Source organism: Electrophorus electricus, chromosome 7 (genome assembly GCF_041902795.1).
Source record: "Electrophorus electricus isolate QZ-2024a chromosome 7, ASM4190279v1, whole genome shotgun sequence".
In the NCBI taxonomy this organism is placed as follows: Eukaryota; Metazoa; Chordata; class Actinopteri; order Gymnotiformes; family Gymnotidae; genus Electrophorus; species Electrophorus electricus.
This window is the reverse complement of record NC_137503.1, coordinates 28,749,797-28,776,578: the sequence shown is the minus strand read 5'-3', so window position 1 is coordinate 28,776,578 and position 26,782 is coordinate 28,749,797. Positions and strand designations below refer to the sequence as shown.

General features: G+C 39.8%; 3 protein-coding genes across 4 annotated transcripts; 1 reads left to right on the top strand and 2 right to left on the bottom strand.

Moving 5' to 3' along the window:
• The first annotated feature begins 4,725 nt into the window (after positions 1-4,725).
• chgb (chromogranin B) lies at positions 4,726-8,899 on the top strand. The gene is made up of 5 exons (XM_027030865.3): positions 4,726-5,307; positions 5,766-5,812; positions 5,904-5,997; positions 6,108-7,516; positions 8,366-8,899. Exons 1-5 carry the CDS (start codon positions 5,262-5,264, stop codon positions 8,420-8,422), a joined length of 1,653 nt encoding a protein of 550 aa, XP_026886666.2. The 5' UTR covers positions 4,726-5,261; the 3' UTR covers positions 8,423-8,899.
• A 74-nt stretch (positions 8,900-8,973) lies between these two features.
• Positions 8,974-13,723, bottom strand: trmt6 (tRNA methyltransferase 6 non-catalytic subunit). The gene is made up of 11 exons (XM_027030991.3): positions 13,422-13,723; positions 12,934-13,073; positions 12,063-12,172; positions 11,829-11,920; positions 11,663-11,746; positions 11,353-11,477; positions 10,786-11,111; positions 10,528-10,613; positions 9,813-9,915; positions 9,617-9,703; positions 8,974-9,470 (listed from the first exon to the last, which is right to left on the bottom strand). The coding sequence occupies exons 1-11, from the start codon at positions 13,529-13,531 to the stop codon at positions 9,288-9,290; spliced, it is 1,446 nt and encodes a 481-aa protein (XP_026886792.2). The 5' UTR covers positions 13,532-13,723; the 3' UTR covers positions 8,974-9,287.
• Positions 13,724-14,329: 606 nt separating this feature from the next.
• Positions 14,330-23,348, bottom strand: fermt1 (FERM domain containing kindlin 1). 2 transcript variants are annotated; one of them, XM_027030744.3, is made up of 15 exons: positions 23,230-23,348; positions 21,353-21,511; positions 20,011-20,244; positions 19,652-19,780; positions 18,611-18,800; positions 18,210-18,312; positions 17,765-17,872; positions 16,850-16,981; positions 16,664-16,713; positions 16,374-16,495; positions 16,163-16,269; positions 15,731-15,955; positions 15,428-15,552; positions 14,969-15,110; positions 14,330-14,812 (listed from the first exon to the last, which is right to left on the bottom strand). In XM_027030744.3, exons 2-15 carry the CDS (start codon positions 21,501-21,503, stop codon positions 14,639-14,641), a joined length of 1,992 nt encoding a protein of 663 aa, XP_026886545.1. In that variant the 5' UTR covers positions 21,504-21,511; positions 23,230-23,348; the 3' UTR covers positions 14,330-14,638. The 2 variants fall into 2 exon arrangements, with proteins under 2 accessions (XP_026886545.1, XP_081573370.1); XM_081717244.1 differs by lacking the exon at positions 23,230-23,348 and having other exon boundaries at positions 20,011-20,300; positions 21,353-21,487.
• Positions 23,349-26,782: the final 3,434 nt, after the last annotated feature.

The window sequence follows — 26,782 nt, the reverse complement described above, 5'->3', positions numbered from 1 at the left end:
CAGCTTCAACTCTTCTGAGAAGGCTTTCTGCAAGGTTTAGGAGCGTGTTTATGGGACCATTCTTCCAGAAGTACATTTCTGAGGTCAGACACTGATGTTGAACGAGAAGGCCTGGCTCACAGTCTCGGCTCTAATTCATCCAAAAGGTGTTCTATCAGGTTGAGGTCAGGGCTTTGTGCAGGCCAGTCAAGTTCTTCCACACCAAACTCGCTCATTCATGTCTTTGCTTTGTGCACTGAAGCCAGTCATGTTGGAACAGAAAGGGACCATCTCCAAACTGTTCCCACAAAGTTGGGAGCATGAAATTGTCCAAAATCTCTTGCTATGCTGAGGCATTAACAGTTTCTTTCACTGGAGCTAAGGGGCGAGCCCAACTCTGGAAAAACAACCCCACACCTTTACACTTTACACCTTTACACAATACAGTCAAACAAGTACCAATCTCCTGGCAACCGCCAGACCCAGACTCATCCATCGGATTGCCAGAAGGAAAAGCATGATTAGTAACTCCAGAGAACACCTCCCCACTGCTCTAGAGTGAATATATATATATAAAAATTTGATATTATCATGTGTAATACAAAGTGACAATAATGTATATTTGTACTTATATATATTGTTGGTCCTGATTTTATCATTGTATTCACAAATCTTCTAATAAACACATCACAATACTCTACTGTCAAATTTTAATGGGTGAGAAGGCAAATAAATTCTGTAACTGTGGTAGGTATGGAAATATGGAAACATAGGCCTGTGAGTTTGGACTGGAGTGGCTTGAGTATAACTCTACTTAGGCCCAGTTGTGTGGCCAGCAGCAAGCAAGCAATTATGACAAGTGAATAATGACAACGTTGCTGTACGCATAATGAAATGTATGTGACATTAAAAGTCCTTTAATGCTCTACCAGTCTCTCTCTCTATCTATCTATCTCTCTCTCTCTGTCTATCTCTCTGCCATCCACTTCTTTGCAAAAAAATACAAAAAACAAACCACCACTGTAACTGGCATTGCTGTCCACCAGAATACCCCACGCTTGCCAAGCAGTTCTTATGGTGACATTCACTGCACCAAGGCTTACAGCAATTTGTCTCTTACATGTATTATTGAGTTTGGCCTTTGTAGAGGGGAACAAAGAGAATATCTGCTCTGAGAGTGTTCTGCAGTGTTCTCCAGGTGCCTTTGTCTTCAGAGAATTTCTGCAAGTTTTTTTTATTTTCTTTCTTGGTCTCCTATACAGAAAACTTTGCTGAGGGCTTCTATGGGTCTACTGCTTAGAATGTATGTAAAAAGACTTATTTATATTATAATGGAACATCTGGATAAACATACATATGCTATCATGGTAACCAAGTATTAGCGCAGGTATTAGAAGGTTCTGATGATTAAAAGTACCTTTGATCAGACTTGAGTGTCTACAGTGTTCACACTGTAGATGCATGGGCTAATTAATTACAGGCATTTGTTTACGCTGTGATGTGGTGGGAGTCATTTGTCATACTTTGGTTTGAAACCAAGCTGTGTATCTCTAACTGTGGGAGCTATGAAACAGGAGGCGGGAAGACTCTGGAACAGCACAGCCTCAGCTAGAAAAGAAAATCTATACACAGATTTAGAATCAATCTAGAAGGGTTTTCATTGCCTGCTTGAAAAAGTGTTTGTGATCATGAGCCCTCTGCGATTATATAAAAGGCTCACAAAAAAGCATACACTAAAACTATTTTTACAGCACTCAGCCAGACACGGACATATTATAGCATAGGATTAGATCATATCCTAACTGTAGGCCTTGCATGAGCTATGAGATATAAGTTATGTGAGAGAGATGTCTCTAATATAACTAGAGCTATGTGAAAAACAGTTCTCTTATCTGCACAGTGAGCTTCCAGAAATGCTTGGTCTACACATGTCCTGGACTCTCTTTGAAATAATGCAAAAACAGTCACTGTATTTGTAATATGAAAAAAGAAGCTATAGCCATTGTTTGGTGCAGCATTTTCACAGTTGTAGGTTTGTCAGAAAAAAACTGACATATAGTATCAAAATGTGAAATGAAAAAAATCTGCCATGAATTCAAGACTACCATGGCAACTAACACAAGCCTGCACACAAACTCTCAGAACAGATTGTTCATGAGATAAACCTAATTTCCTTCTCTCAAAATAAACAAGAAAAGAATACCTTTAACCTTTCTGTTTAGAGTGCTTTTGGGGTGGCAAAATGTATGTAATTACTCTTGACCCTTCCTCATAGCATAATGCCATGATCACTTATAAGATTTGATAGGACTCATCTCTGAAGTCCTCATTGCACATCTGTTTTGTTGGTTGGTAGTACAAACTTTGTGGGGTTCCATTGCACATTAAAAACAAAAGTCCATAGGATATTTTATTGTAAGACATACAATTCCACTCCACAACAGCAACAACAAATCTTATTTCCAACTGCAGCTCAGCATGGAGCTATTATTAAAATAATGCTCTTGCCCCAAGCTGTTTTTTGTGTTATAACAAAGATCAAAGCTCTCAACTACACAGGCTCCAATATTTCTGTTTGGTGCATCTTCCTTTTGTTCCTGCATGCAAATGACTTTGATTAAAGCTAACCGTGCACTACAAAGTCCTGGGGACCCATCGAAAGCCGAAAGCATGCTCAAATCAGTTAGCCAGTCTAAGTACAACTGGCATCTCACTCTCTTGCACAACACACACACACAGACACACAGCAGTTCTAAAGATCTCATCTTTATAACTATATGAAATATTAATAGGGACCCAAGCATCGAAGACATGATAACTGTATAATTCATTACTTTCCTGTTTTTAAGACTGTGCATTAGGTAGAGCAGAGACATAAGCCAGCACAGTGTTGATCACTGAGCATACTAGTACTTCTAAACCCAGCTTCCTCATGGAAGACCAGGATGGCTATCAAAGACCAAGAGTCATGAATGTAATAAAGGAAGAACAATGTCTAGACCTAACGGAGTTATTCATTTCTGAGCACTTGTGTTTAAAATGAGTCACAGCATAAAGTGTTTTATTCCATGCAGCTGAAAAAATTAAAGTACAAGACTTAAACACCTCTAAGACAAAGGAGATCATCATTGACAGGAGATAGATCATCAACAAAGCAGATACACCACCTCCCTTTCCAAGGAGAAGCAGCAGAAAGGATGGAAAGCTTAAAGTTCCTTAGAGCCTCTGTGTAAAACACCGCACACCTGGTTAAAAAAAGGAACCTGGGAACAGGAAGATGAAACAGGCCCAGCTCCCACAGAAACTACTGGTGAGTTTCTACAGGAGCACCACTGAAAGCATCTTAACCAACTATGCTACAGTGTGGTATGTCAGCTGCACGACCACCGAAAAGATCTGCGTTATTTGGTGAAGACGGCACAGCGCATTGTTGGAATGGGACACTTTATGCCACCTGACTGAGGAAGAAAACTAACAGCATCAGCAAAGACCTCATACACCCCAGTCATTCCTTTTGAACCGCTGCTGTCAGGCAAATGGTTCAGGACAATAAGATCCTGCACCAATTGACTGAGGAACTGCCTCTTTCAGAGAGTTGTGATCTCCATCACAGCCCTCCTTGCTAAACGAAAGAACTAACTACAATTCATGCATGTGCGCACACGCGCGCACACACACACACACACACACACACACACACACACACACACACACACACACACACACATAAAGGACTATGACATATACAGTACATACATATATGCCAACACCCACCTTCACCCTCAAACAGGTTTTTTACAGAAACCATTCAGAAATACAATACTAACAAACCAATGGTCTAAATAATGCAAGTTCAGACCAAATATGATGTAGGGTGTTAAAGGTTACACTTTCATAATCTGTGCAAATAAAAGCAGCCCCCCAACAGGTTACTGTTGCCACAGCAACTGACAGACCTTGGACATATTTGCACATATGGACAAGTATAACAGGCAGCAGTGCATAGGCCATCCCTTCACTCTAGCAGAGGGACAGGCCCACCTGAAAGAAACCACTTGCATTGTTTCTCATAATAACCCAGTATGACCTTAGGCTGTTTAAACATTTCTAAGAACTGGTAACCTGTGCTTATCAGGGTCTGCTCATTTTTCAGTCATGATGCACTTGTGTAACTGATTAATTATGCAGCACGTAGTGGGGAGCAGCTGTATAGCTAAAGCAAATATTAGCTTCACAAAATTAGACTTACAAAAATCTTTTGGAAGACAAATATATGTACAGCATATCAGATTCCCATATAAACAAAGATGCTTCAGATGGTTACAAAACCAGGAAATTAATCTTTTCAGGTGAATAATTTGTGAGCACATGTGGGATGGAATATGTGGAGCTTGTACAATATTCAGGTATACATCAAAGACTTGAAGCATGACATAACACATACCTACACTGAAACAAGCATGGGCTCTATTCTGTTCAAAACATCATGATGCACATGCTTCTAACGCATATTGTCCACAAAGTTAAACTGGAATTTAAGTCTGTTCATTGTATACAGTTCTTTGAAGCTTCTCTGAACGCAGAGCTAGTGCACTGCGCACTGCATTCTAGTGCACTGCATTTCTTGCTGTTTTTGTCAAGCGCAGACCACATAGAAAGAGAGTTATTACATAACACGAACATCGATTGATGAAAAGCTGAAAGAACCTGCTGGGTGTATTGGAAAGGTAGTGCTGAGAAGAAACAAGACTTCAATTTCTTCACTTGACTTTAAATAATCACGAGTGCACTTCTATGTCCTTTCTATAGCTTAGTAGCTGAAAAAAAGTCTTGGTAGTGTGCAGCAGAGTGACGATGCACCTGATTCTTTTGTTCTTCAGAATAACCCGAGAAAAAAACTATTCGTTCCTAAATGCTATACTTCTTCGTTAAAATATAACAAGCAAGATACTCAAAAGGATACATGTCGACGTTATTTGAAAGACTTGAGGCACCAATAAAAGTTGCATTTTCAATAACATTTTGCTTTTATTGGAAGTAATTATTCAGTTCATGAATATTAACTCACAAAATAGGTTCTCACGAGTGCTTCGCATGGGACATGACGCAAGTCCTGGCGGTGCAGCACTACGATCTCTGAGTCTTCCTCTGCTGTCAAAACAGACGCATCACGCGCGCTGGGGTGCAACAAGGCGCTCGCTCACTAGGAAAAGGGGAGCGCTTTGTTGTTATCTTTCGCATTTCAAATTTTCGGATCCTTATCTTGGCTACAAATTTTCAGCATGAAGTTTTTACTTATCCTTGCTGTGGCTGTGTCCCTCTTCGCAGGTGAGCAACTGAGGTTTTTTATTCATTTTAGAGACGATACATAATAGAGAGCGCAGACACATTTCAGCACCATGGTCAGCGTAATGGCAATTTGTAACGGAGTGGGAAAGTGCGATTTGTAAAAACGTTTTGTTACATTGCATGTAAGTACCAATCGTATATAAATTAACATATTTTCGATGATTAATCTGCGACAAATAAGCACCAAAGTAAGCGATTTTGAGTTAAGATTCTAAATATTCTTTTTATAACACTGGTTGTTGAACACAATGCTTATCTTGTGTATTTTATGAGGGGGGTCATGCCTCGACTTAACAAAATTCGGTACTATTACTTTGATACTCTGATACCCTTGATTATAATGCTGAAATAATCTAATCTAATCTGATCTAATGCTGCAGTAATCAACTATTAAAGTTTACACTGACTGACTGAAATAACATACTTAAAAATTACAGATTCCAAGTCACTGCCTTTTGGACAAGATGGCAGGAGAGAAGACCTGGTATGCATCATTGTTCTTTGTTAACCTACAAGCATGAAAAATCAATAAATAAATACCCTTTCAGTAAAAAGAAAACTACTATTTATTTTAGGTCACCCAGTGTTTGGTTCAGATCCTTTCTAAGGCACTGTCCAAACCAGATGTTACTGCACTGCAACCAGAATGTAAAGAAATTCTTAATGCAGGCAAGTAACTTGCATTTTCTCTGTTATACCTTCATTAACAATCTAAAAAATGCACCCAGAGCATATGGTTTAGGCACAAACACTGTTCATTATTCTACATCCCAATGTAGGTTCCAGTCACTCTGTAACTATGAAAAAGAGTGGGGAAGATTTGCTGTCTTCTGAGCAAGAAAAGAGACGTGGAGAGGAGACCAATGAGGAAGTAACTGGTGAACTTCTCAAAACAAATCAGGAAAAGCGTGAGGACATGGATGAGGAACGAAGCCAGGAGGAATTCCCAAATTACTATAAAAGACACCATCTTTTAGCAAACACAGAAAAACATGAAGACCCTGAGGATGAGAGGAGTGAGGAGGAATACACTCACCAAAGGCACTATTCTCTCTCTACCAAAGAGAAGCGTGAGGATCAAGATGAGGAACGAAGCCAAGAAGAATTCCCATTCTATGAGCAGAAAAGGTATCATATTTTGACAAGCAAGGAAAAGCGTGAAGAACCTGACTATGATAGAAGCCAGGAAGAGTTCCCAAGCTTTCCACACAAAAGGCACCATGAAGGTGATGAGAGTCAGGAGAAACAAATTTGGAACTCTCATAGATATCACAAAAAAGTGCACCACAAACGGGATCATGACTGGTCTGACGAAGATTCTGCAGAATTAAGTTCTCAAGAGAAGAGGTCTAGAGAATCAGTGGAAGATGAAGAAGAGGAGAGAGCAAAGCAGTATTGGCAGCCCAGTCTTAGATACCACAAGAAACACCACAAACGAGATGAGGAGTCCTCTGAAGAAGAGCCTGGAACTATGGAGAGTGATGAGAGAGAGAGGAAGGGTTGGTGGCCCAGTTACCACTACTACCAACAAAAGCACCAGAAACACAGAGGAGGATCAACTGAAGAGGATTCTGAGGAGCAACCCTCTGAGAAAAGACAAGAGGAGTCAGAGGACAGTGCTGACAGTGAAAAAAGGATCTGGAAGCCAGCCCACATGCACCACCACAAGAAACATTACTACAAGAATGGTGAGTCAGTCAAATTTGAAAATGAAGATGAAGTGAAAAAAGATAAGAAGCATCATTTCTATGACTCACGGGAGGAGAATTTCAAGCACCGCTCACCTGAAGAAGAAGAAGAGGAACTAATTGCTCAAGCACTAAGTGAAAACAAGCATCACTTTGGAAGTCCAGTGGAGAAAAGGCACCATAGCAGTACAGAGGAAGAGAAGCAGGAGGAGGAGGCAACACTGAGATACCTGACCGAGAAAAGAAGTGATCTGGAGGAACATCTGCTGAAAGAAGGTGAGGTTTATGAGAAGCGCAGTCCCTGGATTTACAGAGAATACTACCATCCATCCTGGTATAAGAAGAGTCTTGATAAAAACAAGATTGCAGGTCTGCATAATTCACAGAAGTTGGAGGAGCTTGCCAGTACACTCCGATACAAGAGGGGTCTGTTGGCTCTAAAAGAGCCATCGGAGGGAGAAAAGGCTGCACTCCATCAGAGGGCTCTCACTCCAGAAGAGGTAAGGTTTCTCATCCAAAATAGTATTAACTGAAAAGATGTAAAAATAAATAAATAAATAAATAAATGAAACATATTTTAGCCATAATTGCTTCAATAAGGGTTTCCATCATCAAGAGTGGCATCTTTGTAGTGTTTTATGCATAAATAAACTACAGCTGCCAAATTTGGCCTAGACAATAATCCCTTGTGAGTTAACAAATGAAAGGCCCAGGGAAATGTTTTAATAATTGTGCAAAGGGAGCTTCACTGTTTCACAAGGTAGGGAGAAACAAGGCCCTGCTGCTTCAAGGGGGATCTAAAGCCATGCTCATGAAGTCTCAGCATGGAACTGATAAATATGAGGAAGAGTGGGAGAGAAAAGCCATTCCCCTTTCACTAGGGCTTGCAGTGCTGACTGCACCAAAACCCATTAATTATCTCCCACCTTCAGCAGCTCCCCAGTGAATGGTTGTGTCAAACCTCCCCTATTAAAATGACACAAGAGATATCATCCTTCCAACCACTGCCAGCCAATGCAGACCCCCGATCATACAGTGTGGTTGGTTCAGCCAAGATTTAAAGGGAAGGCAAGATGGCTGGACTCTACAACAGGCTATAGTACAATTCCTCATCCTGACAGAACAGTTGTATTGCTTCAGGCACATCTGCACCACATGGGATATCTGCAATGGATATGTTACTGATTAACTGAGAAAAAGCAAGTGGGAGGAAAGTAGTTGTGAAACAACGCAGGAGGTTGTATTTGCCAGCAGCCTTTAGCATCACCTTTTCACACCACTTAGAACTGGTATGATCTAATACATTCACTAGTACATTCTCACTCACTTTCTTTCTCTCTCTCCTTTAGTTAAAGGAACTGGAGAAACTGGCCTCAGCAGACCAACACCTACAACATATAGATTAGCCAAGCTCAAAACCAGAAGTGACCCAGTCATCCAGATGACAGACATCTGATACTCCCCACTATGACCTTGCTGTGCGTGCTGCTGCTTTGTGCTGCTTTTCAATTAACTAATGCATCTGAACTAATCTCTGTTCAAAAATAGTTAGCTTATAGCACTGGTCCACTTTTTATGTTGAAGGTTATTTACAGTGGATGACATACACCAAGATAACTACCTTAACAAACAGCATAAAAAAATTAATTAGATCAGGTTTTGTCTGCAATGAGGAAAGGCTAAAAAAGACAGCTTAATATAAAATGCCTGCAGAAACTGCTTGTAGAAACTGATGTGAAAAACCAAGAGCATGCCATGTTTGATATTTAAAATAGATTTTTTGGCTTATAGGTTGTATAACCTACTGTATGTGTTTGTTTGCATTGGTTGTGTGCATCTAATAAAATATGTTACAATGGGACCCCCCCCAAAAAAAAAAAAAAAAAAAAAAAAAAAAAGCCCCCCCCAGTCACAGTGTTTTTAATCTTGGGAGACATTATGGCCCAATAATGAAGAAAACAGACAATGCTATTTTTTCCATTTGTGTCACATTTTATTGACAATTGTCACACTAAAGCAATTCATCAGTGGCACATTGGCTCATGAAATGGCAGATGCATTTCCTTCTTGGCACTTTATGCGTCTATAAAATAAAAAAAAAGCAGCTCTTTGCTGTTCAAAGAAAGACTGGCTCTCAGGAAACAGATAAAATAGCAGACTTTGTACAATAAAGCCTAGCAACTTAAATGGAGGTGTAATATACAATTTCTCCAAGGAGAGAGGCTAATTCAATTTCTTCTTAGTAAAATAAGTTAGACCAAACCAATAGGCCTAGGCAGAAGAGTTACTCGTGCTGGTAATCTCATCTCGTTTGATCCGCTTTGCAGCTGGCTCGCCTGCTGCGTTCTGCCGGGCTCCTAAGGTGACAGTTTCAGCAGAGACCGTGATTCCAGAAAGCACATAGCCTCCACCACCACTCATCAGCAGCATGGGATGGGTCCTGTTGGGCAATACCTGGGACGAACATTACATGGGACTTTAGAGAAGTGGAAAACAGAATGCCCTCCCTCAAACACAACATGTCAAATGAATGACAATAACAGTCCAATTCAGATAGTGAAAATATGCTCACAATTATTGACCCCAAGTAATAATCTCACCTGGTAATGCCTGACCCACGTGTCCGTCAGTCGAATATTGATTGCTCCTCCCTGCTCCCTAAGCTTTGTATAGCATTCAATTAAGGGCTAACAAAAAAAAAGCAATTTATTACACTTTATAAGGGTTTATAATTCATCAGACAATGACATTTTGTAAAGCAAGATGGGGGGAAAAAAAAAAAATCAACATCAGTACCTCTCTGTACTGGCAATACACTACAAATGGTCTTGATGGAGCCACAAACTTCAGCAAGCCCAGCAGCAGAGGACATGGGTGGAAACGGCTGGCAATCACTAGACTGTAAAGAGAAATCCACGCGTGAGCCACACCAGACAGGCACTAGACATCTCATACATTCACATGGACTTACAAAATCAGGGACTGATTATAACTTAGCTACAAAACCAATAAGGTACAAAATGACAAGCCTTACTGATGTTACCATGTGTCACAGAGATGTAATTTAACAAAATAGTTCTTTTAGACCATGAGAATGTTATTAATATGAAGAAATGCCACACAACTTGAAATGATACTTAAACACTAAGACTGCCAGACATGGCTTCAGGGACAACAGATATGTGGCAGCAAAGCACGTTAACCCATTTTACTGTAAACCACTCTGGAATGCAACACATTTACCTGAGGCCAACCTTTATAAGGAAAGCGGGCCATTTTAAATACGTGATCTAGACTATTGCATAATTTACATAGGGGTCTAAACATAAAGGATCTTTTCTGCTGTATGAACCACTAGGACCATCTAGTTTTCATGAACCACTATACTGTAGCCAGCAAATGTTCACAAGGAAGGTTTCCCCCTCTCTGTGTGACAATAGCATTTATGCTGAGAAACAAAACATTTCCTGTTGCACTGCTTGGATTCACAGGCCTGAAACAGAGGACTCACCCGTCTGCATTTCGCCCCTCCAGCAGGGCAGCAGCAGCAGCCAGCCTCCTCCTCTTCTCCTCTATCTTCACTCTCTTCTCTTGTGCCTACCATAGAAAGAACAACGCAGGTTATGACTAGGTGCTTTCTAACCCGTAGACTTTATAAACTCTAGTGTACCATCTGTACACAGCTCGGGAATACTGGGATTATCTGTTCCTTCAGCCATGAAAGGGTAACTGAGTCCTGCACTTCTCATGTGTTCTGTTGGGGGCTCACTTTTTGATCACGCAGCTTCTCTGTCTGCACCACCTCCTTGGCTCTGGCCTGCTGTGTGCACACCTCCATACTCTGTGACTCGGAGCTTCCCTCCTTGCTCCCACCCGAGGAGAGCCGGGAGGAGGCAGACTGCTCGCCCAGGCGCCCGTCGCTCTGCCCGTCTGGGTCCTTCTCGTCTAAGTTCAGTGTTCCTGACAGCATGGCATTGACCTTACAAAGGGGGAACTCATGCAGTGTGTCGTGGAAGTGTGAGGGGAAGCCAAAGCTCTCCATGGCTGCTCGGACCGGACCTCTGCCTGGATACATTTGGATCACTGAGCCATAGCCTGGGATAGAGAGTGCAAAAGTGATTTGTATGTTTGAGGAGTGCCATAAATGTGTCAAATCTAACTAGTACTGAAGAAAGAACCAGCAACAGCCAAATCAAAGCATAAATAGGTCAATATAAAAATTATGTTCTATGCAGCACTGATATCTTTATCATCACACCTGAGCACACTGAGTGAGAGCATAAAGCTGTATATAATAGATCACTATACAGATTAATAACAAGGAATCTGCTTATACCTCCCATTCTCTCCATAACAGAGCCGAGAACGAGGCCAGCACACGTCTCAAACACAATAATCTTACTGCCCGCATGGATGTTCCCCAGCGTCAGCAGCTGTGCCAACGTGTCATACCGCAGATGACTGTACAAGGGAATAATATGAAAATGTAGACAGGAACAAAGACCTAAGACTCTCCAGACAGACACTTGTATAAAGCCACAACCTGCAATGTGCAGAGCAACATCAAGAATGACAATCAAGAATTTAGCTTTTAGTTGTCTTCTAGTGGTGGGGTAGCAGCTATACAGACCAGTTTCATCACGTACCATACTTTTCCAGGTTCTCTGCCATGGTACATCATGGCTAGAATACGGGTGCTAGGCTTCAGTACTGTTATGTGGCTCTCATACCTGTAGACATATTGTATGAATACAAATTAGGAAGTCATATGTACAAATTATCATCCAGAAATAAGATGTTTTTCCTACTTACTTTTTCTTTTTTTTCTTGATGTATTTCTCCTGAGCAAATTCAGTTTTATCCCTGAATGTTGTACTATTGTCTATAAGCTGCTGAATAATTTCCTAAAAGTTGGGAAAAATGAACAATTTTTTTAAATGCCCTTTTAATTTAGGGATATTTAGTCATGAAGTGTAAGCAGTGACTCACAAGTAATGTGAAAATGTCAAACAAAAAGTTCCAAGACCTTGGAAGTGCAATATATACCTGGCCCTTCAACCCTTGCTCTTTGAGTGATTCAATGTCATCTCTCGTCAGTTTCTGAGATTTACCATCATCTACTATGTGTCTATTATCAAGGCCTGCTTCTTTAGTCTCTATTTAGAGGGAAAAAAGCCAGAATCAAACATGCAATTTCACTGATGCACATATCAACAATCAATTAAAACAAGTTCCCAGTGCAGTTCCTGCGTACCCCCAGCCAGACAGCCAACATAACCCGGTTATTCGCAACATTACTGACAGGTGACATGAATTAAGTTGACTTGGGGAAAATACAGCACCAAGATGCACTACAGGAAGAAGACAAGCCAGCAGAAGCAGTGTGATACTCTGGGCAATGATCTACTGGAAACCTTGGGTGCTGGTATTCATGTGGCTGTGACTATGACACATTCCACCGACCTATTGTTGCAGACCAAGTACACGGATGCATGGCGACTGTATTCCTTAATGGCAGTGGCCTCTTTCAGCAGGATAATACATCCCAGTAATGGCTTGAGGAACGTGACAAAGGTACTGACTTGGTCTAGAAATTCCCTACATCCAAACTGAACATCTGTAGGATGTACTAGAAAAACAATTCAGATTCATAGAGGACCCATTCACAACTTACAGAACTTTGCTTGTTACTGCTAACAAATTAGTTCCAGATACCACAGGACACATTTGGATGCATGAGAGGGACTTGCACAATATGGACAGGTGGTTTTAATGTTATGGCTGATTGGTGTACATGTTCTGTTTCCGATCGCCAATAACGCTACATATAATCATGGGGTGCCTCTGGGCTGGGGTCAGTGATAGATTTATTGAGAGCATCTCATTTAACACATCTTGCAATGACATGGATTTGTACCTCCATCGCCTGTGGAATTTCCTGTGTTGCTGGCTTTTCGTAGACCGAGTTTCCCACCAGCATCGACTTCAAACGTCGATCCATATAATTCCCCAACGGCACCATCCAAGAAGATCCACTGTTTTTCGAAAATGACTTTCCTGAGAAAGTAAACAATTGTAATAATTCCTATTATTATTATTAAGTTACACTATGGCCAATAAAGATTATCAACCTCTGACTTGATGTATTAATTATTCTATCTAGCTGGATTTCCACCCAATGCTATCGAATATTTAAATTTGCTTATCAAACTACTTAATTAGCCAGGCTGGCGAACTAGCAAGCTAAGAACAAGTTAAGATAGCTAGCCACATAACTAACACGATCTCGATAGCTACCTAGGTAGTACATTAGCTGGGTTAGCTAGTTGTTTTAGTCCATTATCTGGGTTAGCTAGTTGTTTTAGTGCATTATCTTACGCAATGAGGATAAACAGCACAACTTACTTTTTCTTGTCAATTTGCACAGACTTGTAAACATCACCTCTCTTCAAAACAACATAATCTCCTTCACTGATTCTGCATTCGACATCAGTTTCGACAACTGCGTCCGCCATTTACTGACGTGACTATATGACCTGATTGTAAAATGTTTCAAGTTTAGTTAACGTTCAGTAAGCACGTCTAACATCTGTAACATACAATTAACCGCAAGAATAGCGCATTAATCCAAGCCACGTATGAAAGTAATTTCCACGTGTAGCCAACTGCTGTTTCCTGAACCACAGGACGATTAATCAACCAAGAATGGCTCAAGACTGAGGACAAGAAGCTGATCACAGATAACATCCAAAATCGATCGGCAACGCTTTTTACTTTTGTCATAAAAAATCCGAAATAAACTAGAAATTATCTAATGCAAACATGAATAGTCATAAGCATATTTCACACGATCAACTTCTAGCACTTGAAAAGTCCCAAATATGCATAAACATTTAGCTTTTCTATTCTGAAGGCAGACCTAATCTTATGCAGAAATATAAAACGCGTATGTAGAAATACGTAGCATTATATTAGGCAACGCAGTTTACGAATGAAAATGTGCAAATTGCTTATGTGAAAATGTACATTATTCTGCTTTACACAAACACCTCTGGATGTAACCGCAAAGACTGTGTATTACCTGAAAGTACATTTACATTTACTGCATTTAGCAGACGCTATTATCCAGAGCGACTTACAAAAGTGCTTTGTCATTTACTCATAGAATATATCCAAGTACAGTATAATAGGTTAGAATTAATCATACCAATGATCTAGAATACTGTAGAATACAGGGATGAAAGTATCAGTTATATAATTTTACCAACTTGCTTCACTCAAATAAAAGGGTTGATCTTCAACACTTAGGTCGGTATTTTTCTATTTGTTTTAATTAGAAGTACAAAGTAAACCAAAACATTCATTTGCACTCCTCTATACTAGCTTGTATGACAGGTAGCACTTGGTTTGTGAGATGAATTTACCCAAAAATGTTATTACAAAAATACAAGAAATAAAATAATTTTTCATAATTTCTATCCTTTGTTATCATTCATCTCCATAACAAAATGTAAACAAAGAAGTCTGAAATACTTTTGACTTCTAGAAAACAAAAGCAACAGGCAAACTGAATCCACTGCATGGATGTACTGAATTCACAAGTTTCTTGATGATGTTCAGGTTCACTCTTGCCCTCCTGTAAGTTTGCGGAAGAGTTCTTCGTCTAGTGTTTCATTCTGGTCTTTGGCACGTGTTGAGAGGAAGATGTAGCCTCCGATGTATTCATGAACTACCCGACAGTCACAGCTCTGACAGGTAAACGCAACCCACACATTCTGGTCAAATTCAATGGCCACCTGAAACAGAAACCTCAAATGAGACATCACACAAAGGTCTTACAAACAGTATGGTAACATACTTATGATCGCAGGTTTTGACACTGCTCAGCGGATCTGACAAATTAAGGCTTGACCTTAGATAGATGCAAACTACAGCGCTCTCGCTCTCCTTACTTGTCTGATCTCCCAGTTAACATTCCACTGCTTCATGTTGGCGAACCGCCATGTGGTCAGTGGCAGGCGTGTTGACATGTCAATACGGATCAGCCTATTATTGGAGACGCCCAGGATCTCATCCTTTTTGCACCCTCTGAATCTGTGCACACAGAAGAAAAGAAAAAAACTCGGGCAGTTCTTCATGTTTGAATACAAGCAGAAGGGACAGCAAGATTAAAGAATATTGGCTACATTTACATCATATCCAATATGATCTAAAATAAAACAGGCTGATCTCTAACTACAAAATAGTAATGTGAAATTTGCTGTAAAGACCTTGGTGCTAACAGTTCACTTCTACAGCCTTCATCTCTGGACAGGTTCTGGGGTTCTGGGGTTTATTCATTGACTATGAGTAGCATAACAGAATGCCATAGTTACAAGAAGCTGCAGTGGTTTGGGTTTCATCACAAGTACCTGACTATGTAGTATGTAATGCCAAACTCTGGCAAAGACTGCCATGCTTGGATGAAGCGCATTTTAGCATCCATGAGGGAAAGCTGCGAAATGTTCTGATGTGCTTCCAAGATCCGTGTGGTCAACTGAAATCCAAAGCACAAAGGAAAAATATGCAATCACATTCACTCATTGTAATAAACCATACCATGAAATCCTTTAATATTAACAGTGACCTAGAGACCAAGGTCACAGAATTTCTGTCAAACTGGCTCAATGACTTTGCACTCCAAGATGGTGACCCTTGGCTAAAGCCATCTTTACTTGTTTGGCCTTGTATTTTTTGGTGTAACGTGGAGAGACAAAGCACTCTGCATTCATCTCCATTGAGTCCACATCAGGTGATGCCTGGCCAGGTGGGGGTGCCAAACTCTTCATCTGCAGGAAGGACTGGATATTCTTCACTTCTGTGCGGTAGGAGCTGTAGGCCATCGTCTTGCCTTTAGAGGCCAGGATACAGGCAGCTTTCCACTTAGCATACTGTGTCTCCTTTAATGAAATTATTTTAATAGGCAAACAAAGGAATAAATGAAGGATTGTTTACACTTTGAATGCGGTAAATACATCTTAAACTGGTGAAATGTTGTAATGATTGAGTGTATTTTAATGAGTAACTCTTGATAAAAATATGAGATAAAAAATCTACATGAACCCTATGTTACATTGAAACCATAGCAAAAGCCAGAATCAACTCACATTCTCACAGCGAATATACACCTCATTCATCCCATCCGCAACAGGCAGCAAAAGTTTGATGCCAAATTTCTTTTCTGTTACATTGACATCTGGAACAACTTCACAGCCTGCATGAGGGGATATAAGGAGATAATAAGGGGATCAAAAGCCATGTTTCACTGCTTTAACTATGATGGCAATCGCTCATTCCCTAGTGGCATGTGGCACTCACCTCGCAGATGGAGCTGTTCAATGGGCTCCCCATTGGCTGATTCTTTGTTTTTGTAATAAGAAATGCTAGTGTCTCTGAACACAAACCAGTAGTCTTTGAATGTTCGCAGTAGTCTCTTGGGCCTGCAAAACGCAATAGTACAATAAGCCCTGAAAGAATGCACTGAGATTTCTCACATAGAGATGAATCCAATATTAATCTTGCCTCCATCTAATATCCAACTACCTCAAAAATGAAAAGAAAACTCATTCAGGCATAACAGTGTCCAGAATGACCCCAGCTCAACTCACCTATAAAGTTTGAGCGTATCTTCCAACTTTGGAATATCTGTGATATCTTCCTGAGGGCATGAAAAAGGGGTGTAATGCAATTACTGCGTTGAATTGAACTGCTATATATAATGATGTCCATAAAAAGTATAAAGAGCAATGGTTAGCACTGACGCTGTGTTGGATATGTTAAAAACCTCTGCATACTAGAATCCTGTCCGTGCTCCGTCCTTCCAGGGTCGTCTCTAAATGTGCGAGGGCAGCCTCCACTTCATCAATTTCTGGTTCGTCTGAATGGTCCACAGGCTTGGCGGACATGGTCAGCTTGCATATGTGATACTGAGCGAAAGGTGGTCATGTTTATTTCATATTTCGATACTGTAGGTCTCCATACCCAGTAAATTGTATATTACATCATTGTATACTGTAGTCACATGGTTTCTGCTTGCCCTCTGTTTATCTATGAGCATTGTGCCATGGCCGCTTATTTTTTAAACTACATTAAGAAAGATATCACAATTACGGTAGCTACATTAACAAAGACTCACAAATGATTTTACTCTTCAAAAGACTGTCACAAGTGGTGCTGACATTTTCTAAAAGTAAACTAAACCTTTGTTGAAAACTAGGTTTATTTATCATACAATGTATCTACAACGTATTGCAACCTCTCTCCTGAGCCAGTGTTTGAAATCCGGCTTCATATGGTCTGTGACAATCCCTCCCCCTGCATGCAAGCTCACTATTGTCTTTGTTCTAACATGTTTCTACAGCCCTAACAATACAGTGTTCCCAGGCCTCCAAAAAGTCTTAGGCTACAGCAGGACAAAGAGCAATGTGTCTTGTAGTGTGTCTTATCTCATCCCACTGTTTACAGGCAGATAAACAAGCCAATACAAAACAGGTTAGATAATATACACACTGTATATATATGGGGATAAGGCTTGAACTACATTGAATAGATATAGCACATATGTGTTGCACAGAAAACTATGCTGGCTGGTCAAATATTTGTCTTAATATTATGAATGAACACTAAGCCATTGTGTTTGTGATGAAAATTCAGAAATAATTCAGGACTCAGACATGTGATGGGGGTATGTGTGTGTGTCAGTACTGCACCTGCAGGGAAGCGAACATCAGCATCTCCTCCTCCGTGCACTCGATCTCCTCCAGCAGAATGGACCAGCGTGCCTGCTCATACAGCTGTGTGATTCTCACTGCATCATACTGAAGGCCACACATGCACACACACACACACACACACACACACACACACACACACGCAACACACACACACACACACACACACACACACACACACACAGTAACTTCACTACTTAGAGTTTCACTAACTTTCTAGTTATACTTTCCAGTATTGCATAGATTGCTTGCTACCGCATGTCTGACATTTAATTAAAGCATACCAAACCACTGAAAAAAACAAACAACTTTTCCTCCTTTTACACTGTTACACTTTCTTTTGAATTTCTACATACCTGGATAAAATAAGAATAAATCTACATTATGTGAATAGTAATGTATATATATGTGAAATGTCACTTACTTTTGGATTGAGGTCAAAGAAACAGTGGTATTTGAAGCGCAGCAGGAGTCTGTCATTCTCCTGGATACCTTGCTCCATTAGGGAACTGGAAGAGTCCAGCCACCTGCAAACACGCACTCCAGGCTCACAAACATGCATTTGAACTTGGAGATTTAAATTAAAACATTTTGGGATGTACATCGACAAGTGTATGCTTCCCCTTTGTGTCTTACAGTGATTCTTAAATACAAAGGAAAACATTTGCCTAGCAATATTAACTTGATTATTACATGATTATTATGAGTATGATGCTAGAGTTACCCTAGCTACGTAACTTATTATGTGTAAGTTTATCCCATGTGTCACATATGTATAAAGTGCAGGGCATGCTGCATGCTCTGGTTTGGTGTGGTCTCCCTCACCCAGCATTGATGGCTGCTTTGTCTTCCATGCTGAGTGGCTGGAACATCTTGGCCAGCTCATCAGGAGGTACATTAGGCTGGCTGGCGGTCAGAGGGTTTTCCCCAAACCACAGACTTGTTGCTGATGCGGGGGTCCCACTCTCAGGGTCGTATGTCGCAGTCATGGTCTTACTGTAGAGACCAGTGCCAGCTGCAGAGTCCAAGGGCAGTAGTTTATTTGGTCTGAGTTTGGTCAACACTTAACATGAGCAGAGTGAATATAATTGCAGCATATTTTGCAGTGGCATATTTTATATAGGGGTTCAATCACAGCCACTTGTATAAGATGACATGGACACATGGTAGTTAAAAAAAAAACTTGGTTGTTCTGCATAAAGGAGAAGCAAAGTGAATTCTGAAGTGCACAGGAGCCGAGTGAATTCTGATATGCACATCAAAGTGAATTCCGAATTGCACAGGAGCAGACTGAATTCGGATATGCACATCAGAGTGAATTCTGAAGTGCATAGAAGGAGAGTGTATACGTTCACAGAACCAGCTTAGCTGCCTGGATCAGTGGATGGGGCTTTACTTTGCAGCAGGGCAATTGCTTGAAATATCTTACTAGCAATACTATTAATAAAGCAAGCATGGTGTGTTTCCAGGCCAAAAAGAGCAATGCCCTTTACCAGCCAGAGAATTAATCTGACCTGAATCCCAGTGCACATCCATTTTACTTACTGAAGATAAAACAAAAGGCAAAACACCTCTAAAACAAGACTGAGCTGAAAATAGCTGAATTACAGCCTTGACACAGCATCACCAGAGAAAAGGCAGTGCCTGGCGAGATCTATACTTCACAGACTTCAGACAGTCATTGAAACTCTAAACCTGACCTTTTTCATTTTTAACATTCAATATATTTTGATCTATTGCTATTACTTTACAATGGGGCAATATATAAAGAAATTAATCATCATCCCTTCTAATAAATTGCACATTATGTTAAAAGGAAATCAATGTAAAGGTGATTCTTGAAAGGTTTTAATGTCGAAACAGCACCTGGGCCACTGATATTGTCCATGTCTATTATGTCATCCTCAGCTTCCTCTTTTCCCTTATCTTTCTTCTTTTTCTTTTTGCTATCATCCATTGGTTTCAGGAGGGACAACTCCTCAGATCTTCTTATGTCTAAGAGTAATGTGTTAATCAATCTACATTTAAAATCAATTCAATTTGATATTTCTATTCAAACAGCATTTCTAATCTTATTTCAAAACCAGTTTAGGACATGATAACATGATGAAACAGCAATCCCAATGCAAAATTACATTGCCTTCTGTTACCCCTCCCCTCCCCCAAAAAGTGGACAATATAGAGTAAGTAGCATTACCAGCATCATGAGACACGGCTGCACTTACTGAGTGCTCGACAAATCTCCACTACAGCCTTGAAGACCACCGCTGAGAAGGTGACGGTGAGTCTGATGGTCTTCATGTTGGGCAACACCAGGCATAAGGCCTTGTGCTGCGGAGTGAAGCGCAGAGCCGCGTCAGCCTGCACGCCGTACTTGTCCAGCGTCCAGTGGGTCTTCAGCAGCCAGCTGTTCTTCTGCTCCCACCACAGGGCGTGATCTGACCAGTCCTGAGGCGCCTCTGACACAACACACAGCAGCTTCCACTGGATTTTGGATATTTTCAAACTTAATCCCCTGGATCATATGGAACATGAGCAATATATTTTTGTCCTACAATGCTTGTATTGCACAGTGGAGTGTCACTTCCAATCATTTCATATCTACATTTAAAATAAAATATATTTAACCCATTCTCAGTTTTTGGTTAGACTGTTTAGAGGAGCTCTCAGCACAATAACATAGACATGGTATGAACCAAACAGGAAATTAAAAGGTTTGGCATCGACATGATTCCGGATAATATCTTCAAATGATGTGTTCCTGACTAATGGCTTAGAGCTCAGACTGATGAGTCTGCCTTTAGTCCCACAATGTGAGCCATCCTAAAGGAATTATCAACACACTCAGAAATCAGCCTCAAAACAAAGGACACTCCCTGTTTCTCAATTACACAGTCTCAAACGAATTGTCATTTTAAAAATATTTTCTCCTGCAAATTCAATTAAATTTAAGGTTGCACTTTCTACAAAAGAAGATAATAAAGATAGATGGTTTGTTACTGTATAACTGAGAAAACATATAGCCAAAATGGTTTGTTACTGTATAACTGAGAAAACACATAGCCAAAATGGTTTGTTACTGTATAACTGAGAAAACACATAGACTTTGGCAATTCCTAAAGCTAGCATACTGGTAAAGCAGTGAGTGGTTTTAGCCCTCTAAGCTATTCTCCCAGGTTTGCTTGTGAGGTGGACTTCAGACCTTGTGTCTGCAAATAATGCCATAGTGGAGGATCAATGGCAGAGTGCCAGGGGCAATTGAAGGGAGTGGAAGGCAAACATGGGTGTAGCCAAGCATTTAACTGTGGAGTTAGCCTTTAGCTACAGCACCACTAGGACTTCACTAGATTTTGGGGGTTCTGTACTGATGCCATTGCTGTGTGCAGCTGCAAAGGATGTGGTTTTCGTTTCTTCTGTCCTGGCTGTTCTGATCATTTGAAATGACTCAAATCTAGTGGCGATGAATCTCTCTTTGTTATCTGTGTGATGTCATGGCACTTGGATAGAATGTGAAGGATGTAAGCCTGGCTCTGGACAAAACCCCAATTGATCGATGAAAGCACTCACTAATCTTCTCCACGAGTTTGAGCATGAGCCCTCCGATGTGAAGGTCTCCCTTGACCCGAATTTTGAACTTCATGGTTTCATCTCCTTCCCTCTGGTCCACTTGGACCAACAGGTCCCACGAGTTATGCCCATACTCTGCAGCAGTGACCATGGCTTTGCCTGCAGCAAAGAATAAAGGGGTAGTTGCACAGACAAACTGTGAGAAAAATAGTGTTTTTCTCTCTTCATGTAGCTTACGTGCTGCAAATGCAACATGCTTGAGCAATGCAAGAGTTCTCAAATTACAACAAAGCACGCAACTATAGAGAGCAAAATTAGATAAATGTAAACGTTAGCAGTACACTAAAATTAGTTCTTAGTTTTTATATATTGAATATGCTGCACTGATTTATAGTGCTAAAGAGAGAAAATACCCTACAATTGGTAAGAGACATAATTCTCTGCAGTTCCAATGTCATCTTTAAATAGCATGCAGTAATGGTTAGAAAATGAAGTAGAAAATTTATTTAATTATCAGAACATTTAACTAGAACTACTTTAGATATGAGAATGGGAAATACATTTTTTTTAAATGTTTGCCAAACTACTGTAACATGTTAAAATATACTTCATATGGGTTTTTTTTCAAGCATAGAAAAAATCAGAGCTTGATAGTCAACTTGTATCAACAGCTGTTTCAAGTACTGTTCCGCAAATTCATACCAGTAGTCTCCTTTACTGCAGTTACACTTATTAACATACACAATTCAACACAATCGCAATTATATCAAGACCTTCATGATCTGAAACAGGCATGCTAGGACAGGGAGAACATTATGAACCGCAACACAGGAAGAGGACTGAGAAACTCAATCTCATTAAAGAGATTAATCAGACCATGCTACAAAATGAAAAGAATGAGAGAGAGAAATTTTAGTGTCTGAGAAGTGGCTACACGAGCAGCAGGGTGGAGGTCAAAGAAGGAGAGCAAAACTCCCTCCCTGGAATTCCTGACAAGTTTAGGCATGATCAGGAGTACAAAACCCAGCACAGTGAAGCCACTGACTCCCTCGTGTTGCATGGTGGTTTACAGCAGAGCAAGATACAACACTGGAGTAAAATCAACCTTTTGCAGTCACATTGTGCTTTGTACCTGCTGCCTGATAACACTCTTGGTTTTTTTTTTTCCAGCCCTCACATTTTTTTGTTTCGTCAGCAAAATTCAGTCCACTATTGTGCAGTATATGCTGTAGCGCAGAAATGGACGATGTTTGCATTGTTATGGGTAAATGGCTCTCAAAAGCATTTGCTATAGGCTATATATTTTCAGTACTGTGAAATTCTGGTAGACTACTACAATCACCCATTCTCTCATCTTGATATAAACTATCCTTCTGTATAGCCTCAGGGCACATTTAGAGTTTGGGTTTGTTGACATGTTTGCAGGGAAAGGTGGCAACAAACTCCCTCATTGCAGTATGTTAACCCTTGCAGGCAGGTATTAAAATGGCAGATAAAAAGATGAAAGTTAATTTGTCTTTGGTACCAGTCTAGATTATTCAGCATAACCAAGCTCCATAAAACCAAGATGCATCATCAAATGGATTATTTTTTATTAATGAACTAAAGGAATAACATGCAATGTTGAAAGAAAGACTTAAAGGCAATTATACCACTTACTAATCCCATTTTCAGTAAATTTGGTAAACAAATTTTAGTAAAGATCAGAAGTCTTTCTTCTCCATTTGCTTTAAAATGCAGGCTAAGGAGGAGTGGGGGGACTTTCAGAAACAATATCAACTATAATAACGTAGTGTGGAAATATACTGGTTTTATGTTAGGTGTAGGCAGTCAAAACGTACTGAAAATGAAATATACGATGAAAATTAAACACTTACCAAGCAAAGTTCACAATATTTTGGCAACTTTAATCTCCTTTTGTTCACCATGCAATGGAATAGACCCGTTGTTAAGGTATGCAGAAGACAAAGACTCCTCCCAGTCAGGTAGACCATGCACAGGAAGTGAGTAAATGGTTGTAAAAGAAAGAGAGACTACTGACTCATCAAATAGGTAGTTTCCAGTGACTGTGTTTGTGATTTGTCTTTAACACAATGTTAAAAGCCTGGTAAAATATTAAGTAGTCTAAACAGTTAAATCTAAATTTGGACATAGATTTACACATGTGTTCAAATTTACAAGTAATGTATAGGACTAAAATAAAAATCAACCAACAATGCAAAAAGGAATTGTAAAATTACACATAGTCTATGGTATATAGTCTAAATTACATACAGTTTATAGTATTAATACATTTTTTTGGCCTGTGGTCTGTAGAAAATCTACCTTTTGGCTTATGTGACTCTGTCAAGGAAATATATTAACAAAAAGAAAGTTTCAAGTAAAAGTTATTATCATATTAAATATAAATTGTTATTAACAGTTGTAACAGTTAATGCTGTTAGTGACAACTTGTTACATGATATCTAATATAATAACAGTTTAAACAGTTCAGTCTTAAAGACAGTATTACATAAAATTCTTATTTGTTGAAGGAACTGTTATAAATTTAGTATATCTACTCAGAATATGGTGTCAGGAAGCTGTCTGTCTCTCACATCAGTTACACCCATCCCTGTGATTCCTCACATACAACTTGATAGTAACACTGCAAGAGTTGCACTAATAAGGTTCTTTTGAGGAATTTTTATGCAACCATTTAAATACAGAACAATTTCTTCTTAATCTCATGTTGGGTATATAATTGACTAGTGTCATTTGTAGTGTCCTGAAAAGGTTCAACGCGCTTTTTTGTAGTTTTAAATAAACCCCTTGTCTGCAGCCTCTTAAGATTAAAGTGCCTTGAGTTTCAGCAAAAATAAACAAACAAACAAACAAACAAACAAATAAATAAATAACAGCTATTTTTGAATGAGGTCTGGTTAGGTGATGGATGCATACAATACTTTAGATATGTATTGTTTGTTTTAATGTGGAGGTCTTTTTTTCTTCAAAATTAGCCTGTTGTAGCCAGCATTGGCCACTGGAGGATAGTGTCATTCCATTGGGAACAAACGCAACACTTTTTACGATAAGAAAGTGCGTGGTCACTATAATTACATTATTGGCATACAAACTAAAACTCAAACTCCAGTAATTAGTATAGGTTATTGCACGAATATAACTAAAGTGGCACTTCCACTCTCAAATGCACCACTTCCATTCTCAATGCCTCATAATTGCGCGCATTGCAAACCGTTTATGAAAAAAAAAAGCGATAAGCCGACGTAAGTTATAGGCTATGTCTCATGTCTGCATTTATCACATGACATATTACTAATGGCCTTTGTCACCGGCTGTGGACGTAATACCAAAATGATTGCTAACTATAAATGATTGCTTTTTTCAGAAGTCATTTCACATTTGTTTTCACTTACAGTCGGCCTACAGATTTTTATCCAGTATGTATATAGTATCTTGAAAAAGAAATACATTAGCAGATATCAAAGGAAAGCACTTTTGAAACCTTCTCTGCTTCTAGCCCTTTCATATTGCATACTACACAGCTGTTGTTTTTCTTCGGTTTAACACTAGGTGGGGCTAGAGCAGTTCTACAGAGCAGCTCAAACTCCAGTCAAAGACTCTCACATTGCCCAAAGTCCCTTAAGAATTCATTTCATGCTTTGGTAAACCGAACATGGAATGTGAACTTGACCAACATTTTAAGTGTCAAGGTTCTGTCAAAAGATCCTAAACATGCATCATTAAAGAGTCTCCCATGGGAGACCTGTTCCCGTAAATTTATGCTAATTCAAAACATGTGCTTGGCTTATCCATGGCCATATTCACTTTCTCTGCTTGTAAGCAATTTTGCACAGTCAAGCCAAACAGGTACAAAATTTACACATTTTATTAAGGATTCCAGAACCAGTGCCAGTGACAGCAACCATGAAATTTTGTATACAGCCTTGGATAATGGGCTGTGTTCAGACTGTATGCATACTGTATCTAGATTGACTGAGTTTGGATAGCAAGAATGAAATCCGATTTATGCAAATTGTAAAACATTTGAAGCTGGTTTAAACCACATTTAAAGGTGGTTTGAAATACGATTCCAATCTTTTTTTCCTTTTTTTTTTTTTTTACAGCTGCATCTCACTCTGGACCATATGGACCGTATGTTGTGGACGCTTTGGTCGTTCAAATCGGATTTCAAAGTCTTTTGCGTTACTCGCAACGTGACAAATAACGCTGATGTCAAATCCAGACTGACGGAAGTGCTGCGATTCAAGAAGAACGTCAAGGTTGTGCTCAAAATAGCCAACATTGCATACTGCTCGCCGTATGCAGTATGCCACCAAAATATTTTTTCCCAGTATTCGAAAGATACCCGGATAATGTACTACTTCCGATCAATTTTCGCGACCAGAGCTATCTTCGTGGGTTACTGCATCCTGTCATGCTACAGTGGAAGAAAAACTTTCCCAAGCCTGTGTAACTTTAATACGTTCACCTAAACTCGTAGTATGGTTTATATTTGTTCCATAGTGGATACTGTACTGCTTACTACTATATCCAGTATATATACTATATAGTATATATACTATATAGTATAGTATATACTGAGTGCAGTATGCAGTACAAGATTCATGCCAGAGAATTGCTGAGTTCGTCTGGTGTGTAAGCGTTATGGACCTCCATTTCTCCTGCTTCCACATTTGAAATCTGCATCACAGGCTGCATAGTTACTGACCCCTATGTCGTTACCACTAAGACATGCAGATAGGTTGATGGCTGAACGCACAAATTCGATCTGATCACTTGCAAATAACAGTGTGGACAGTCGTCTCACAAGTTCCAATTTAAGAAACAAATCTGATTTGCCTGCAGTATGAACATAGCCATGGACAGCAGTATTTTCCCTGAACTTAAGCAATTATAATGTTTGTTATAGATTAGTCAGCCAATCAGTGTTATCCTCCTGGAAAAAAGGGTCTATTGTATGAACCACTGTATCCTTCCAGAATCGGTGTAAAAACTCAGGTCAGGTCTGATTGTTATCTAAAAACCTTAATCCTTGTTCAAAAAACCTAATCCGCCCCCTGCCCCACACAAATAGGCCAGAGGTGCACAGCATGCTCTCGCCTTAAGTGGATCAGTCCATTAAGAAAAAAGAAAAGAAAATGTTGTTGTTTACATCCTCCACGTGACCTCCCTTGACCTCTTCTTGCTAACATTCCTGCCATAGTTTTGACATTTAAGCACAAGTACATGAAGTGGACAGAGAAAACATCGCCTAATCACACCCAAAGGGCACGCTGGACATGACAAAACAGCCTCTTAACCTGAAAGCTTAGAGGGCTGAAGGAGGCCAAGCCACAGGTACACGAGACCCCTAATTTCCTCCTCCTGCTTTTAAAGCAACATTTTGTCAGATGAGATATAACACTT